Source organism: Misgurnus anguillicaudatus, chromosome 9, assembly GCF_027580225.2.
Source record: "Misgurnus anguillicaudatus chromosome 9, ASM2758022v2, whole genome shotgun sequence".
In the NCBI taxonomy this organism is placed as follows: Eukaryota; Metazoa; Chordata; class Actinopteri; order Cypriniformes; family Cobitidae; genus Misgurnus; species Misgurnus anguillicaudatus.
In genome coordinates this window covers 13,756,931-13,772,328 of record NC_073345.2, presented here as the reverse complement: position 1 = coordinate 13,772,328, position 15,398 = coordinate 13,756,931, and the positions used below count along the sequence as shown (strand labels likewise).

General features: G+C 37.1%; 1 protein-coding gene across 1 annotated transcript in view; it reads right to left on the bottom strand.

The window, feature by feature from the left end:
- gabrb4 (gamma-aminobutyric acid type A receptor subunit beta4) overlaps window positions 1-12,151 on the bottom strand; it is a 76,570-nt gene extending 64,419 nt beyond the window's left edge. Inside the window, exons 1-2 of the mRNA XM_055180039.2 lie at window positions 10,683-12,151; window positions 8,746-8,840 (exon numbers count right to left, since the gene is read on the bottom strand). Coding sequence (XP_055036014.1) covers window positions 8,746-8,840; window positions 10,683-10,762 — 175 coding nt within the window. The 5' untranslated portion in view covers window positions 10,763-12,151. The remainder of the gene's footprint in view (window positions 1-8,745; window positions 8,841-10,682) is intronic.
- Window positions 12,152-15,398: the final 3,247 nt, after the last annotated feature.

The window sequence follows — 15,398 nt, the reverse complement described above, 5'->3', positions numbered from 1 at the left end:
TATATGTGGGTCTGTGTTTGTCTGAAGAAGTGCCGGAAATCTTGGACTGTGTTTGCTAACTTCATGAAACCCGGTAAATGATTGTTCCTGTGTGCCTATGAGAGCAAACGTGACATAAATTTAGGAGCAAAGTATGTGTGCGGATGATTTCATTTGTACAAATGAACGTGTATTTTGTTTGCTCAGGTTTGTGTTTGTTGAACACATGCTTGTGGTTCTGTTCACTGTAGTGCCAGACGGTTGATAATGTGACTCCTCGCAATGTGGAAATAAAAACAATTAGTCACAACTTTACAAATATACACCAAATCTGCCTCATCGCTCTGAGATTAGACAAAAAAATCATACTGATAACAAGAATTTATATTAATAATAATCAGTATTAGGAAATAACAAGCATCACTACAATATTTTTTTTGTGCAGGGAAAAGTGCTGCTTACACAATCAAGTTGCTTTTTAAGTAATAAGCTGATTTATCCAATAAGAAGCAGTCTAGCATAATAAAATGCTGCATTGATGTTTTTATGTAACACTTTATTGCATATGCAGCTTAGAGGCATTAGAAAATGTTAATGAATCTGTTCATTTGGATAGTTTGTGTAAATGAACAAATAAAAATAAGATTCATTGTTTTAATCCCCACACAGAAGTCACTGCAGAGCATTTTAAGTGAACAAAAAATGTAGTAATGTAAATGCTGCTGTTCAGTATGTTCTTGAACAGTTTTAAAATTACTTTGTATTTGTGAATTTACATTTATTTAGTTTAATTACAGTAAATTGTCCATTATTTTCAAAGCAGTTTGTGTGAGAAAGGATTTATATATTTAATTTGCTAGAAATAGAAATAAAAATCTTATTTTTATTGGTTCATTTACACAAACTATCCAAATGAACAGATTCATTAACATTTTCTAATGCCTCTAAGCTGCATATGCAATAAAGTGTTACATAAAAACATCAATGCAGCATTTTATTATGCTAGACTGCTTCTTATTGGATAAATCAGCTTATTACTTAAAAAGCAACTTGATTGTGTAAGCAGCACTTTTCCCTGCACAAAAAAAGATTGTAGTGATGCTTGTATATATATATATATATAAAATGGGTCAAATCAAAGCACTATTGATCGCCAAAGAAAATAAAAAAGTTAAGTAGACTTAAAAATAGATAAGGTCAGTTTTTGTTTTAATTATAATTTTAAATTAAAGTATAAAAGTAGCTTTATCAACACTGTAAATATTTTACATTATTAGTACAAGGGTTTCCACGCAAGATCTAAGATCTAAACATTCATTCGTGAGTAATGGCTGTTATTTCCACAATGTAAATTTTATCAATAATATTAATAATAATTACAGTTATCAGTAATATATAAAGGATGACATGGAAACATTAAGAGAATAAGCCCATGAAGTTGATTTACAGTCTCGGGTGTGACATGTCATGTATCTAGGCAACTGCATCCATGTTCCATTCTGTTGATTAAACTTTCAGCATGTTTTTTATGGGCGGCACATAAATGGGCCCCGGCGACAGAGCCGGACCTGGGCACACGGAGGCATCTTTTGTTAGATAGGATGACTTGAAATGAGATACAGCAATCTCATAAATTCAGGATCCTCGGAGACCTTCACATGCAGGCTGCCCTGATTATTGAGGTTATAAATAAGGCCGGCACGGTCTGTAATTAATTCAGTGTCTTCCTCTTTAAGACAATGGGGAATTCAGTTTCATTTACATGAAGCAAAATTAGCGTTTTCCATTGTCGTTTTTCCATAGAGATTAGATGCGGTTAACTGTAGTACTGTAGGGTATACAACTTTACTGGTTGGTTGTGTTCGAAATTCTATAAAAAACTAAAATTGACCATATTTACTATGTTAGCACACTGTACTACATACTGTAGGGGGTTTTTGGTGAACATTTTGTTTGTGCAAGTCATCCACGAAAATTTTGAAAAAGTGCTTCCCTCTTAAGTGCCGATGGTTCTCCAATTACTCCATTTCTGAATAAAATGCTGACTGAATTTCTAAATGCAGTCAATTACGAATGGAAAAAACAAGCCACAACTTTTAATTCAATAGTCGGAAATACGTCACAACTGCAACTTCCAGTTCACAAAGACTTTAATATAGCCCTCTCCATTACCATTACTCATGTCCACGACTCAAAAATAGGTGCTGTTTTTCCGTGTGCCCTCTTAGCTTGGGCTATTCACCTGCATAACGGTTAAATGCTTTAGATGTGGATGAAATAAGCACACAAGTGGACTACCATGTCAAGGACTAAAGCAACTAAATGGTGATTAAATGCATGATGTATAGCAACCAAGCAAACAGTCCATATAAGTTAAATGAGATTTACTGGCATGTATAACATTCGTTGGCCACCTCACCTAAAGTAATCATCAGATCCCTTTTCTATAATGCAGTGAGCTGCATAAACATCGTTTTTAGGTTCTCCAAACACAAAGCTGTTACAAAATGCTAGCAGAAGAAACAAAACGCATCAGTACGGAAAAGGCAGCATTGCATGTATACTTAATGGTAAAAGCTATCCCACAATGCATTGTGATGTGCTGGATAGATATTTACACAAGTCCAAATCGAAGGATACTTTAATTAAAAATAGATATGAAATGTCTATATAATTGTTTAATCTATTTTACCCACTATTTGTTTGTGCCGAGTATTTCTATGCTTATCAGAGCATTGCATCATTACCTAAGCAAAATCTGTTTCAGAATGAGTTGAATTTCTAATATGCGCTGTTTGTGTTGCAACTAGAATTGCTGCCTATATGAATTTTTCAAATCATTCACCAATGGGCTTATTTTGTTACAGGATCTTTCAGAAGATTCTAGAAAAGAGCTCAATTCATATCATCCTACACCTTTTGTGATACATGCAGAGTATAAATTAAACAAATGTAGGAATTGTACCCAAGCACATGGATGGCAACGGCATCAGCATCATGTATGACCCCAGCATCAGCATCAAATCAGGAGCTCAGAAGCAAAAGCCGCTTAACGCCACCTCAATCAAAATAAGATAATGATATTAACCGAATGATGTCAGCAAGAATTATACGTTCATCAAACAATTTCACTTTAATCCTTGCCTCAGGTCATTCAGAAATACCCATTTGTTGGTATCCATTAGTCTGATAAAAAAGATGCTTATTTATAAGAAAAACATATCAGATGCATTTCATATATGAATTCATAGATGGATGTATCAGTATCATGCATGTTTCCATCCCTGTGGTATTACAGTATGTTTATATTTGTTAAAAAATCTGCAGTCAAAGCCAAAAAACTACAACACAATTCATCTGCTGATAAACCAATGAACAGTAACAAAACAAGCTATGCAGCAGTTATAGGTTCTACTAAGGCCTGAATCTGAATAAGTTGCTTAACAAACTGATATTTGTGATGACGCATTGTGCTGCACTGCTCGACTCTGTCTATACTAAAGTGTCAAAGCTGCAGCATTAACAAACCAGGACCAGTCAACTGTAAACCTGATAAGATTAGCAACATAGTGAATATATAGCGATGTATTCAACTTCATCTTCAATGAAGAAGTGTAAATGATTAGAACTAGCCCGACCGATATGCGTTTTTTTTTTTGGGCCAATGCAGATCTTAGGGAGCTAAAAAATTCAAATAACGATATATTGGCCGATATTGACCGTTTCATCGGGTGCACGTGCAGTGAGGCGATAAGCGTCTGGTCCGACCTTCACTTCCAGTTTCTGTTTGTTTAATGGTCTGACTTGTTGCTGAAACTGAACTCTTAAACAAATACATTGATCGAATAAAACAAATGTTTTGAGTTCCTATGTAATCTACGTGTTGTTTATTTTGCTTGTTATATAAATAAATTACTTTAAAAGGACTTTGTTGTTATTTATTCTTCGCATAGTTTACCGGAAGTTACGTGATGACCACGAAAGCCACGTGTTTATGTTGTTACTGCTGAAACCGTCTATATTATAGGACAGTACGCATACACTACAGTATATTATACTGAAGTACAGTACTGTATTCTACATAACTTTAATTATTAACAATTTTAAGTGACGATAATAACGTTATATTGAAGTAGGGCTGTGACAAATAATCGTGCAAATGTACGCTTTCTCAATGAATGAATTTGAATGAATTACGGTGAAATGCCGCCACCTCCAAATGCCAGAGGGCGCTTTTAGGCAGAAACGCCATTTGTGCCACAGAAGAAGAACCATTACAAACGCTATTCCAGGAAATGTCTAGAGGCATATTTAAATCGCTGTTCTTCAGATTGTTTCAAGTATTATCGTGATAATTAAAAATATGATTGTGTTTGGCGAGTGTTGCTTTTTAAATGCATGTTATAAACGACTCAAAACTCAAAAATTGATAAGGACTTCTTACTGATCACAGAGCCGTAGTACACGCACAAGCTGTGCATGAAACACACAATCAATTTCAGACAGGTATTTTTAATGAAGAACGCGATGCATGACGACAATGCTTGACTGACAACATACTGACCTAATGTGTAAAGTACTGCACAACGTTTTTATATCAGTCCTGACTTCTAACGTAAACCCACAGTAGGCACGTTTACATGCAACCAAATAATCTGTTTGTAATCGTATTGATGGCTCAATCGTATTGAAAAGCCTTCATGTAAACACCTTAATCAATACGATTGAGGACGATCGGATGCAAATTTGGATCGTATTGAAGGGGGTGGTGTACTCCGATCTGTAATACGATCCGCAGGAGAAAAGTAAACGCGTGAATCATAGTATTTTCTCAATCGGATGCAAAAATACATTGTGCACATGCGCAGAACATTTGTGCTCAAGTTCACGTCTTATATTAAACTCTTATATTACACGATTCTTGTCACAAAAACACGCAATAGCAAGGCAGTGGCATCACGCATTATTAAGGTAAGGTTACTGGGGTCACACGATGTACATTCTGCTGCATTTATGTGTACTTTTAATACATCAGACTACTTAAAGCAATAAAATGGCGTTGTGATTTTTGAAAAGTGTGTTTGCATTACCTATATCTGAACACTTCTTAAGAACAACTTTCTCCAACTCCATTTTGACTTTAATCCAGAATTTTTTTAAGGTAAGTGGTTGCAATCAATTTATTTAAGCTACATTTAAACAAAAAAGATTAGTAACATAAAATAAAATATAAAACTTTTGTTTAAATGTAGCTTAAATAAATTGATTGCAACCACTTACCTTAAAAAATTGATTAAATTCAATGAATCATTTTTTTCAGTGTGTCATGTTGGGAAGACACCGCTTGACTGCTTGTCTGCCACCGTCTGAACAAGAGACCACTGACTGAAGTGAAAGGGTTGGCGGGTGTCACTACAGTGGGTGACCCGGGTCGCCAGTATTAAACAATGGAGCACGTTCTGTAAAAAAAACGTTCATATCGGCTGCAAATATATGCGATACAGATATTCACAGATACAGGGATAAAATCGTCAAAACGATAAATCGGTCGGGCCCTAATTATAACTAAGTCATTTTTGCTGTTTTGTTCTTTTGTTTGCAAATCAGCGATTTTATCCTAACCAGCTGTGACAAGTAAGAAAACATTTGCTGTGTCCAAAATTGCCTACTTTCATACAATATAAGTGAAAATCTGTAGGTAAGGGCGAGTAGTATGTCCGAATTCATAGTATTTGAAAAACTACCCAGATGACCTACTACGCCTGGCCAGATTTTGAAGCGTGCATTTGATGGCCCCCAGGAGATGAGTCGCCCAACAAGGTGTCTGTGAGCCATTGTCATATTCAAAAATGTCGTAAAGTAGTATCGCGGCTATATTAAAATGTAAATACATAAGAAAAAACGCTGTTCCATTTGGTTAAATTCCACTAACATCATCCAAGTTAACTGCTCACCTGTTATGACGACCAATGTCACATGATTTATTAACATGGTGGGTGTAGCATGTCCGACATTCATTCACACCCACATTCATACTATAGCGCAGTGATTTTCAAACTGGGGGCCGGGGCCCCCACGGGGGCCACGAGATGGTGCCAGGGGGGCCCCAGTTTTATGACATTTTATGAAATACATTAATTTATCACGAATTCTGTGTAATTAAACCTTAAAAAATAACGCTACTAACCAAAAGCACACATTTTTGTATTATTTTTTTTTTATTATTAAAATGTTGAGTTTTAGAACAGTTTTTTGTCACAAATTTTCTTTGGTGGGCCGCGAAGGAATGCACCGTACACAAGGGGGGCCGCACGCTGAAAAAGTTTGGGAACCACTGCTATAGCGTACTGTTTTAACAGTCGGTGAGTAAATGCTTCATCTATTTTAATACGCACTGTCACAGTACGCGATAACGGATGCAGGGATTTTGTTTTATTGGTTTCTGTTTTTGACAGTGTAATCTCATTGGTTCTTTGGACTGTAAGGCTCAGACAGCACATAAAAAGAAAAAGACTTCTGAAAACATCAAGCACCAGTCGGATTGGCCAACTGCAGTGCCGCATCTAAACACAAAGGTTTTCATCAGTCTGCCAAAAACCAACATTGCGTTTCAAGTGATGTTTTGTTGATGTGCATAGAAGCGAGCCAACCAATTATCTACAAGTAGAAGAGTTTTTCACTTTGTTTTCTTAATAGTGTCTGTGTAATTATCAGTGCTTATTACTTTTGGACGGACAGAAATTTTCATCACTCCTAACGATATTTCCAGCAATTCATTTTTATTATTGTGTATCATCACAGCTTTGAAAAAACATAGAAATGTTCCTAAATTATGCTTAAAAAAATAAACTGGTTACACTTCATTTGAATGTGTCACTGTTACAAAGTAATGATATATTTAAATACAGAGTACTTATAATTAACAACATGTACTTACTATACATGTATTTATGCATAATTTATAAACTACATGTAATAAAATAAAGCGTTACCGCATTTAGCAAATGCTTTTATCCAAAGCAACTTACAATGCATTCATTTCTTGTATCACTATGTGTGTTCCCTGGGATTGAACCCACGATTTTGTGTTGCTTACACAATGCTCTAACCATTGATCTACAGGAATGACTCACAAGTGAAAGCTATTTTTATTTCGTGCGTTTGCAATGGCAGAGCTTTGATGATGAACATTGGCACTCGGATCATTCATTCGAGACGTGTGTGTTAAGGCATGCATAAGCAGGCTTCGCTTTCATGTGTGTGGTGTGACGTTAGCGGTGCACATACACAAATACATCGTGACCGAACCCCGCGGCCATCCCTCCAGTCGGTCAAAGAGATGGAGAGAAGTCTTTAAGGTCGGCCTGGTTTCCTGGCCGCCTAACTGGCCTCTTTCTTTCTTAACATCTCTATCCTTCTCCCTGCCATCTCTTCTTTCCCCGCGCCCTCCCTCTCTCGTTGGCTGGCTTAGCTGTGGTCCGAGTCCAATTAAAATGCACGCCGCTCCTGAAGCTGAAGTTGGTCAGCAGTTGTGTCAGGAGAGTTAGACGCTGACTGATGATGGAATTATCAGGATGTGATAGACTACAGTTCCCGGAGCGGATGCCGTTCCCGCTACAAGGATAACTGACCTCACATCAGTGCTCTGTGGAGGGGCCTTCGCTATCATCCCTACGTTAATGATCTGGAATTGGTCAGTGTCTCCTGAAATACTGCAGAGCCAGCGATAATATATATATATTCGGCGTGTATACCAAGACAGTCTTTCAAAAATAATGCATTGAGGTGAATAGCCCGGTGTGCGGCACGAACGTAAATATATGTAGGGTGAATATAGCATGAATAATGCATATATGATATTTCAATAGTGGCAGACTGTCAAATGGAAATGAATAATGGGTGAGGGGTGGAAAAAATAGAGCGAAGAGATAGGCTACAGATGGATAGAGGGTCATGGGCTCGATTCGTACTAAGAATACGTACAGCCGGAAAAGACTGTAAGTGATGTGCTGAAAAGCGTCTAGCAAATGCATAAACGTAAATATAGATAGATACGCTTGCTCAGATCTGTATTGGGTTCGATTTTGCTGTCTCTAGCAGAGTTCACAATAGACTTGCTTCTGTGCTGAAACACACAGTAATTTGCTGAAGGGGTGCTGAATGGCAAAATTGCAAAGTACATTATGTAGCAAATGTATGGCCTCTTTGCAATATCAGGGGACAAACAGAAGCCTGGTGATGAATAGCTGGACAACCTGTGGATATCTGAAAAATTTCCTCAACTTCGTGTCCTTCAACATTGTAAACGTGTGCAGAAATACAGTGCAACCTAAAACCACGTGCTCAGCCTTTGTGCTGAGACAAACACAAGCACGACTTTTTATAGGACAGGCGGGGTGAGAACGCAGGATGCAAAGGCACAAAACAAACACAATACACAGAAAAGTTGTTTTGTCCCAGAACTGCTTGCTTGATGCCCTCACACAATCGGATGATCCAAGAGCTTAATTCAATACATTAATGGTCGTCCGCACAACAAATAAACAATACAAAACTACAGCTGCACACTGAAGTTTTAAAACATTCCTACACAGGAGATTTATAATCAGCAGTGCACTTGGGAAAATATATATACTGTATATATATATAACTTACCCCGCATCAGCGAGTAATCATGTTAGTTTCTATATTGCAAGTTAAGTGACTTCTTTTATATTGATTGGTAGATATAAAACGACTAAATTGTAAGGAAAGGATCACGTGTACCTCCGAAGTCAGGCCGGAGACGGATGTCATACCCCTTTAGCAATTTGTCCACTGTCGTCTTGGCCACAGATATTCCGGAATGTCCGGTGGAGGTGCTACAGGAAAAAGAAATGCAAACACATTTTGTGTCATTAATATGCACTTGAATCAAATCCACAGCATAGAGATGCTTTTCTTATTTAAAATATTGAGTCATATTTGATTGTTTATTGTAATGCATTTGGTATTTATTTATATATTTTATATCATTTTTGCCCCTCTAGCTGACAGGCTGAATTGCCTACACAAAGGTTTATACAATACATATCTAGTAAATAATGATTTAGGCAACATAAATCTATGGTATGTGTATTTTACTATGTTTAATTTCTGTCCAGAGATTAGTGCTGTTGACTGTTGAAGTTGACCTTACAATTTACAGTATACATATTCACAAAAACGCTTGACTCTGTCAAGGGATATGAAAAGGTGTAACGGTAAAACTTTACAATAAAGTTGTATTTGTTGATAGTAAATGCATTAAGTAACATGAACTATATGCTTTTAGCTTTAAGCATTTATCAATCTTTGTTAATGTTAGTTAATGCCAATGCAATTGTTCATGTCAGTTCACTGCATTAGTTTGATTTAAAAAATGTATTAGTAAGTGTTGAAATTGTCATGAACCATGATTAATAAATGCTGTCGGTTTATTGTAAAGTGGTACTGATACATCATATTATCTAAAACAATATGGATGCAACAACCTGTTGAACCAGTCAGCGTTGTAGTGGTCAGACCAACATGTAACTTAAATATGTTTATTTGTTTTATAAAAGTCTAAATGAAGGGGTCTAAAGTGTAAAAGTCCTGCTCGAGGGTTGTGAAGAATTTGACCCATAATGCACCCATTTTTGTACCCCCAAAATGTATGTTCAAATTAATATCATAAAGTGCCCATATTATAACCTATACTGTGTATATACATTTTCACGGTTGTCCTAAAAGCATAGCTTGTTGTTTTGATGTCTAAATAGGAACACACAGTACCAACCTAGTATGTGCATGTAAATACAAAACCATCCACTCTTCACATCTCAGCCAAGCGCACTGAATCGAAATGAATATAGTCAAGCATCAAAATGGAAGACGTTGTGTATTAGGCAAGTTATTTCAATGAGATGTCATTGTCAGAATTAGTAAGATATTGTATGCAATGAGTCAAAGCAGCAATGGTGAACGTATTATTAGGCTTTGGCACTCATGACACCATTACAGGTGTTTCACATACCCAGTATGGAGAGATGTAAAAAGATGCGTATTGTTAAATGTCGGCCTCGATGGCTTCAAACTCACATCGCATCTCGACGATCACGAGTGAGCACATGTCATTAACCATTATTGACTGATAGGCGTCGTCGTTTTTATTTTTATTGGCTGGATGATGATGGATCTCTTCTAGCGCCAGCGACATGGTGGCACGGGTGGGGGTGGATGAGAGCAAATGCATTGATCAATTGCATCTGGATTTCACTCCCATTTTGCATCAAATATGTAGTTTACAGAATATAAGGGGCAGCTTTAACATATACGATTCAAAACACAGCTTTCTTATGACCTGGTTTTGATTGACTGTTATGTCACTGTCAAAGCGCAAGGCAAGGCGAGTAACAAGTATTAAGAAAATGATGATGTTAGTTTTGGGCTATTAATTTATGCACTACAATGAACACGAGCGTGTTTCTCAAACATATGCGGGAACGCGCAGCGCGCACGCACACACACACACACGCAAACCTCAAGTGTTTATTCAGGTAAAAAAGTGGCATAAGAAAAGAAAACACTGTGTACCCTTTATTACGCGTAACGGTGAAACATCTTGGGTATCTCATTGGATGTGACCAAAATATGGGCTATTGCATTCGACTGCCATCATTTTAATTTCATCATTTTCTTACCTTTGTGCAAAGCAGACAAAGGACAAAGCTGCCAGAGCAGAAACAATTCCACATAATTTGTCTTCTTGAGGACCCAACATTTCCACAAATCCGTTTATTCACTTTCAGTAATCCAACCGCCTTGCTCCAAACTGATGTGATAAAAATAATAACAATCAAAAGAATCCAACAAAAGGGTATGGGAGGAAAAAAGGCCAAATGAATGACTGCGATCAAACCACCGATGCACACATGTGTGATGGCCCTGCAAAGCAAAACGAGATGCTTGAAAAGGATCTTTAATGGGTCCCAGCTGTTTTTCTTCAGCTATGGAAATCCGTGCAGGTCAGAGACCCCCTCGATCAACACCAGAAGATCAGACATCTCTCTCAGCTTCTGCCAAAGTGCTTGAAAGTCTTCTTGAGGCAAACCATGGAGAAACCCCCAAACCAAAGAAAACGATGGAAAAGAAAAGAAAAAAAAAAACGAAGGAAATCAGTCGTCTTCTACACCTGTCGTCGCAGTTTCCAGGTCCAAAGCTGTGGACCAGCCATGGCTCCAGTGATGCTCCTTCAAAGAGGGGGGGATGCTCCACTGTATTTGATATTTGTATTTATTTTCCTCCCTCAGCTGTATAGGTTGGGGGTGCGTGGAGGTGAAAAAAAGCCAAAGGAAATCTGCATCCCCCACTGCTGATGGTCGAGATTTTCCTCTCAGAGTCACTGGGGAGAAAAAATGCACATTTAAAGAAATGCAGCAGAGAATATCTGATGCAGACGTCAGAGCTTGTAGTCTATAGTACAACCTTATAAAAAAAGAAGAAGGAAAAAACGCAGCGCCAAGTGTAGGTCCAAAAACCGCGCGATATCACAAGAAAATGATTGAAAATGTCCTGGCTTTGCGAAAAAGCCGCCTTATCTCTCGATTGAATCCCCGAGCATCTTTCTGCTCTTGTTCACGAGAGAAACAAATGCACAGATGATGACACACTTCAATTGCACAAACACCTCCAGCAACCGAGACAAATAATCAAGACTGGAACACAAATCTCCGACTTACACGCTTGGCTTTCAAAACAAGAGAAAAGGACATGGTCCTTTAATAATGTGCTGAATAAAATGCCGGTGTTTGTTGAAAAAATAAAAGCGAAAGCGAACTAAAGAGGAAAGGCAGTCTGTCCACGCGCTTGTCTCGCGGAGGAATGATGTCTGTACTTGTCGGCTGGCGCGCTGCAACCTATTAAAATGCTGCCAGAGTATCCCGATGCATTTTCATGCATTTCCGCCACTTTGTCACATATTTCAGTTCGGCTCACACTGAAATTGCTTGCAAACAATTATGCATGAAAAGCCATTAAAATTTAAAACTGTTTTTTTTTTACACGTGACGACATGCAGGTTAAAACATCGAGGCATGTTGTGTAAATCAACAGATTAAAATAAAAAAATCATAAACCATAAAAATGGGTTGGTGGAAATTCACAAACGCATAAGAAGTGTGAATTTTCCCCATTTATTTTTACACAGAAGATGAGGGATGCAGGCATCGATGTGCTGTCTAGTTGCTAGGCAACCCTGCGAGCAGTGATGCAGAGCAGTGGCGTTTCGATGGCACATTTAAAGGAGCTGAGGGCGTCTCTGTTGCATCTCCCGAACAGGAAGGCCCGATAGTGATGTGGGCATCCTCAGCCCCCAGTCGACTTCTTTAATGGGCCAACATGTCCTCTCTGATAGTCCCTGCTGAACTGTAAGGGACGTTGATATGAAGGACAGGGATACGCGGACGTCGGCGGTATCTAGATTAGTTCAGCTGCGCTTTACGAGATTAGTTTAACAAGGCATTACAAGCCATATCAGTAACACCCTCCTGACTTTACATATGTTTGTAACGTGTAGAGGATTTTCACGTTTGCTGGGCAGTGGTCAAGGTAGTATGTTCAGCGTATGGAATCTCAATGAGCTGAGAATATTAAACGTTGTGCTCCTCTCTCTGTCACAAGGAAGGTAAATCCTAGGTTGCACAGACCTACTGAATATAGACAATCGTGGTTTGTTGTGCTTTCATTTCAAAGATAAGGAATTTGCTTAAGGATTTTTAGCACCATGGACAGCAACAGAGTAGTACTGAATGGTTCAGCACCATGGACAAGACTCAGTTCTGCTGAATTACTCAGATTCCAGATAGATTGAACAAGACAGAACACCCAGCAAGTGTTGATTGATTTTTATTGGCACTACTACAAATATTTTGACTTACTCATATTTAGCTGATCAACTCATCAATGCTATCCTAGGGCAAATTATCCCAATTATGCCTTAACTAACACTGCAAACTACTACTGATTGTGTTTCTTTTTATCTGGAACAGTCCCCACAAAATCTATATGGTCTTCAAGTTGTACAAAACAGTGGATTAGTAGAAAGAGTACATTACACCTGTTCTGGACACACTGTACACGATTCCTTTGTCTTTTAGGACTAGTTTGCCGCTTATGTTTCAAGTCATTCACTTGGACTCTCCATTGTTGTTGTGCTCAATGTTCTGTAGAGAATTCTCTGATGGAGAAGTAGAAAAACTGGGGTGAAGCGACCTTATGCTACTATCCACTGAAAATTCAGAACATATCATTCTACTTATCATGACAAGTATAATCTATTTTTAGATTTGTGAATTGTGCAAAAACGTTTGAATTTGTGTGAAGTGAACCATGCAAAAACGTTTGAATTTGTGTAAAGTGAATCTTGCAAAAATGAATGACTTTGTGTGAAGTGAACCATTCAAAAACTTCTGAATTTGTGTAAAGTGAATCTTGCAAAATAAATGAATTTGTGTGACGTGAACCATGCAAAAACTTCTGAATTTTTGTGAAGTGAATCGTGCAAAAACGAATGAATTTGTGTGAAGTGAATCGAGCAAAAACTTCTGAATTTGTGTGAAGTGAATCGTGCAAAAACGAATGAATTTGTGTAAAGTGAATCGTGCAAAAACGAATGAATTTGTGTCAAGTGAACCATGCAAAAACTTCTGAATTTGTGTGAAGTGAATCGTGCAAAAACTTCTGAATTTGTGTGAAGTGAATCGTGCAAAAACGAATGAATTTGTGTGAAGTGAATCGTGCAAAAACGAATGAATTTGTGTCATGTGAACCATGCAAAAACTTCTGAATTTGTGTGAAGTGAATCTTGCAAAAGCGAATGACTTTGTGTGAAGTGCATGCAAAAACTGATAAATTTGTGTGAACTGAATCATGCAAAAATGTCTGAATTTGTGTGGAGTGAATTGTGCAAAAACGTCTGAATTTGTGTGGAGTGAATCATGCAAAAAAGTCTGAATTTGTGTGACGTGAATCGTGCAAAAACAAATGAATTTGTGTGAAGTGAATCGTGCAAAAACAAATGAATTTGTGTGAAGTGAACCATGCAAAAACGTATAAATTTGTGGGAAGTGAATCATTCAAAAACGTCTGAATTTATGTGGAGTGAATCATGCAAAAATGAATGAATTGGTGTGAAGTGAATCGTGTAAAAGTTAATGAATTTGTTTTGAAGTGAATCGTGCAAAAACGAATGAATTTGTGTTAAGTTAATCGTGCAAGAATGTATGATTATTAGAAAAATAAACAATATTTAAGTACAACCTCAACGAATGACGAATTGATTTGTTGCAAAAACTAATGAATTTGTGTAAAGTGAATCATGCAAAAACAAATGAATTTGTGTGAAGTGAATCGTGTAAAAACGAATGAATTTGTTGAATTGAATTGTGCAAAAAATGAATAAATTTGTGTTAAGTGAATCGTGCAAGAATGTATGATTATTAGAAAAATTATCAATATTTAAGTCCGACCTCAACGAATGACAAATTAATTTGTTGCAAAAACGAATGAATTTGTGTAAAGTGAATCATGCAAAAACATCTGAATTTGTGTGGAGTGAATCATGCAAAAACGTCTGTATTTGTGTGAAGTGAATCGGGCTAAACCAAATGAATTTGTGTGAAGTGAATCGTGCAAAAACGAATGAATTTGTGTGAAGTGAACCATTTAAAAACATCTGAATTTGTGTGAAGTGAATTGTGCAAAAATTAAATGAATTGGTGTGAAGTGAATCGTGTAAAAACGAATGAATTTGTTTGAAGTGAATCATGCAAAAACGAATGAATTTGTGTTTAGTGAATCGTGCAAGAATGTATGATTATTAGAAAAAAAAACAATAGTTAAGTCCAACCTCAAGGAATGACGAATTAATTTGTTGCAAAAACTAATGAATTTGTGTAAAGTGAATCATGCAAAAAGTGAATCGTGTAAAAACTAATGAATTTGTTTAAAGTGAATCGTTCCAAAACGAATGAATTTGTGTGAAGTGAATCGTGCAAGAACGTATGATTATTAGAAAAATAAACAATATTGAAGTCCAAACTCAACGTCCAACCCTTTATCACAAAATGATGTACCTATAGTCACCTAAATGTCTTTTCCATGAAACTGACATGTTTTTCCGCCTTTTTGTGTGTACATGTCACACATTTGTTTTTACATGTCGCTGTCAAGTATTTGTTACGCAACTGTTTTGTCCTATTTTCAAACCATTGATGCTTCGGTGTAGGGTTAGATTTGGTGTTTGCCAGTCACTTTAAGTATTGGTTTATACCTTTTTTTCATGATTTATTTTTTATATTTTATGATTTTTAAACCATTGTTGCCTGGCATTAGGGTTAGAGTTGGGTTTGGGTAAGGAT